The sequence below is a fragment of the Rhincodon typus genome, chromosome 29, assembly GCF_021869965.1.
Source record: "Rhincodon typus isolate 14 chromosome 29, sRhiTyp1.1, whole genome shotgun sequence".
Taxonomy (NCBI): domain Eukaryota; kingdom Metazoa; phylum Chordata; class Chondrichthyes; order Orectolobiformes; family Rhincodontidae; genus Rhincodon; species Rhincodon typus.
Window position 1 is genome coordinate 35,518,469 of NC_063360.1, and position 2,672 is coordinate 35,521,140.

At 44.4% G+C, this 2,672-nt stretch overlaps 1 protein-coding gene across 1 annotated transcript in view; it reads left to right on the plus strand.

Annotated features, from left to right (window-relative positions):
- Positions 1-1,566, plus strand: part of mef2b (myocyte enhancer factor 2b) — an 8,931-nt gene extending 7,365 nt beyond the window's left edge. The window contains exon 2 of the mRNA XM_048614332.1: positions 1,135-1,566. Within this exon, the coding sequence (XP_048470289.1) occupies positions 1,135-1,398 (264 nt within the window). The 3' untranslated portion in view covers positions 1,399-1,566. The remainder of the gene's footprint in view (positions 1-1,134) is intronic.
- Positions 1,567-2,672: the final 1,106 nt, after the last annotated feature.

Sequence of the window (2,672 nt, forward strand, 5' to 3'; positions counted from 1 at the left end):
CTCTAAGACCCACCCTGACACTTAGCTTCCTTGTTTGTGCTGCAGCCACTAGTGTAGGCAGAAATCTCAGAATTCCTACAGTGCAGAGAGGCCATTCAGCGCATTGAGTCCATACCGACCCTCTGAAGAGCCTCCCACCCTATAACCATGACCTCTCATTTCCCATGGCTAACCTGCACATCCCTGGACACAATGAAAAATTTAGCATGGCCAATCCACCTAAACTGCACCTCTTTGGAAATGGAGAAGGATGCTAACTCCCTTCACCGAGAGTCTAGGCACATTGCATTGCCCTGTTGGACACAGTTCGCCAGTTTCTATCCCTTGATCAACATTACAAGAATTAATTATCTGGCGATTGCCACATTGCTCGTTGTGGGATCTTGCCTAGGAGTGTGGTGGAGGCGGATTCACCGGAGAAATTCAAGAAGGGATTGGATGATTACTTGGTTAGAAGATAATATGCAAGGGTATGGGGGCAAAGCAGGAAACTAGCACTGGATGATGCTTATGTAACAGGCCAGTGCAGGTACAATGGGCCAAATGGTCGCTGCCTGTGGCATAATACTTCTGTTCTGTCATTAGAGTTTACTTTAATGCACCATAAATTGCTCCAACTTACCTGGTTGTGGTTGAGGTTGAGCCTTCGCCCATGTCATGCAGTGGATTGGGGGCAAAACCATAGAAATGTGCATTTAATAAAAAGAAAAAAAACATCGAGTAGTTTTGGGTGAACTCCATCCTGAGAATTCATCTTATTTCGTCAGTTTCGCGCTCTCACGCTCTCTCTCGATCCTAACCCAAGAGCTTGTACCTTCCTCCTAACAAAGATGACATTCCAGTATTGTCCCAAGGGAGTGCTGCACTGCTGGAGCAAGCTGCCTTTCAGGTGAAACATTAAACCAAACGGCCACATACTTGAGTGGGTATGAAAGGTCCAACAATAAAGAAAAGCAGGTGTATGTCCTGGCTGATTTTTATTTTCCACCTGGTCGTCGTCAGATAGTTTGTGGGATCTTGCTGTGCCCAAATGGGTGCTGCCTTTCCCACATTCCGACAGTGGTTACAGTGCTTTGGGTTGCCTGCTGATTGTGCAAACTGCTACTTAAATGCCAGTCTTTCTCTTGCATGCAGGTGACCTTCACTAAGAGGAAGTTTGGCCTGATGAAGAAAGCGTATGAACTGAGCGTACTGTGTGACTGTGAGATTGCGCTCATTATCTTCAACAGCACCAACCGGCTGTTCCAGTATGCCAGCACTGACATGGACCGCGTGCTACTCAAGTACACGGAGTACAGTGAGCCACATGAAAGCCGCACCAACTCTGACATCCTTGAGGTAGGGAAAGGGTCATCCATTCACCGCGAGTGGTCTCCATTGGGATCTTCTTCCAACTAGCCTTCACTGTTGGCCACAACAATTGATTGAGTACTGGGGGACTGATGTTAAGGTCTAAGTTGGAAAAGATCGACAGTCTTTCATTGCCACCTCCCAGGACAAACCTGAGAGTTATCCATCTTCTAACCCAACTACTCAACCCCTTGTCTCCATTTTAGTATTGACTTTACAGCCAGCCTCTCCTCCCCAATGTTATTTATCCTGAAGCCTAAAATCTGGGATGGAATGTATCAATTATGAATAGCTAGTGGCTCGCTGCCATATGGGTTGGTTGAAGTGAATATTTATAGTTGCATTGAAGGGAAGCTGGATGAACATGTGAGAAATAAAAAGGTATGGGGTGAGCTGAAGAGAAGGGTAAGCAGGTTCTAGTCCAGCATGGACCAGATATGTCAAATAGACCATTTCTATACTGTAAAACTGGATCTAATTCTGTGGTTTTAAAAAGGAAGGCAGAAGAAAAGGATTTCTTCTTTGATATTTTTAATGTTTGTTTTGGACATGAAGACTTTGCTGACAAAGCTGGCATTAAATTGGTGATTTCTAGATGGTGGTGGACCTTCATAGAGTGCTCGCTGTCTGATACAGTCGAAGGGCCTGCTCAGTTGTTTTGCTTTGTGTACAATGATGGAGAATATGGAGAATGAGGTTGAATCCATTTGGGTGGAAATTAGAAATTCTAAGAGGAAAAAGTCACTGATAGGCGTAGTCATTCGGCCACCAAATAATAACATCACATTGGGTTGGGCAATAAACAAAGAAATAACTAATGCCTGTAAAAATGGTACGGCAATTATCATAGGGGATTTTAATCTACATGTAGATTGGTCGAACCAGCTCGGTCAGGGTAGCCTTGAGGAGGAGGTCGTTGAGTGTATCCGTGATAGTTTTCTTGAACAGTATGTAATGGAACCGACGAGGGAGCAAGCTATCCTAGATCTGGTCCTGTGTAATGAGACAGGAATAATTAATGACCCCATAGTTAGGGATCCTCTTGGAAGGAGTGATCACAGTATGGTTGAATTTAGAATACAGACGGAGAGTGTGAAGATAAAATCCAATACCAGGGTCCTGTGCTTGAACAAGGGGAACTACAATAGAATGAGGGAGGACTTGGCTAAAGTAGACTGGAAACAAAGATTTTATGGTGGGACAGTTGACGAGCAGTGGAGGACTTTCAAAGCAATTTTTCAAAGTGCTCAGCAAAAGTATATTCCAGTGAAAAGGAAGGACTGTAAGAAAAGGGGTAATCGGCCATGGGTGTCTAAAGAAAT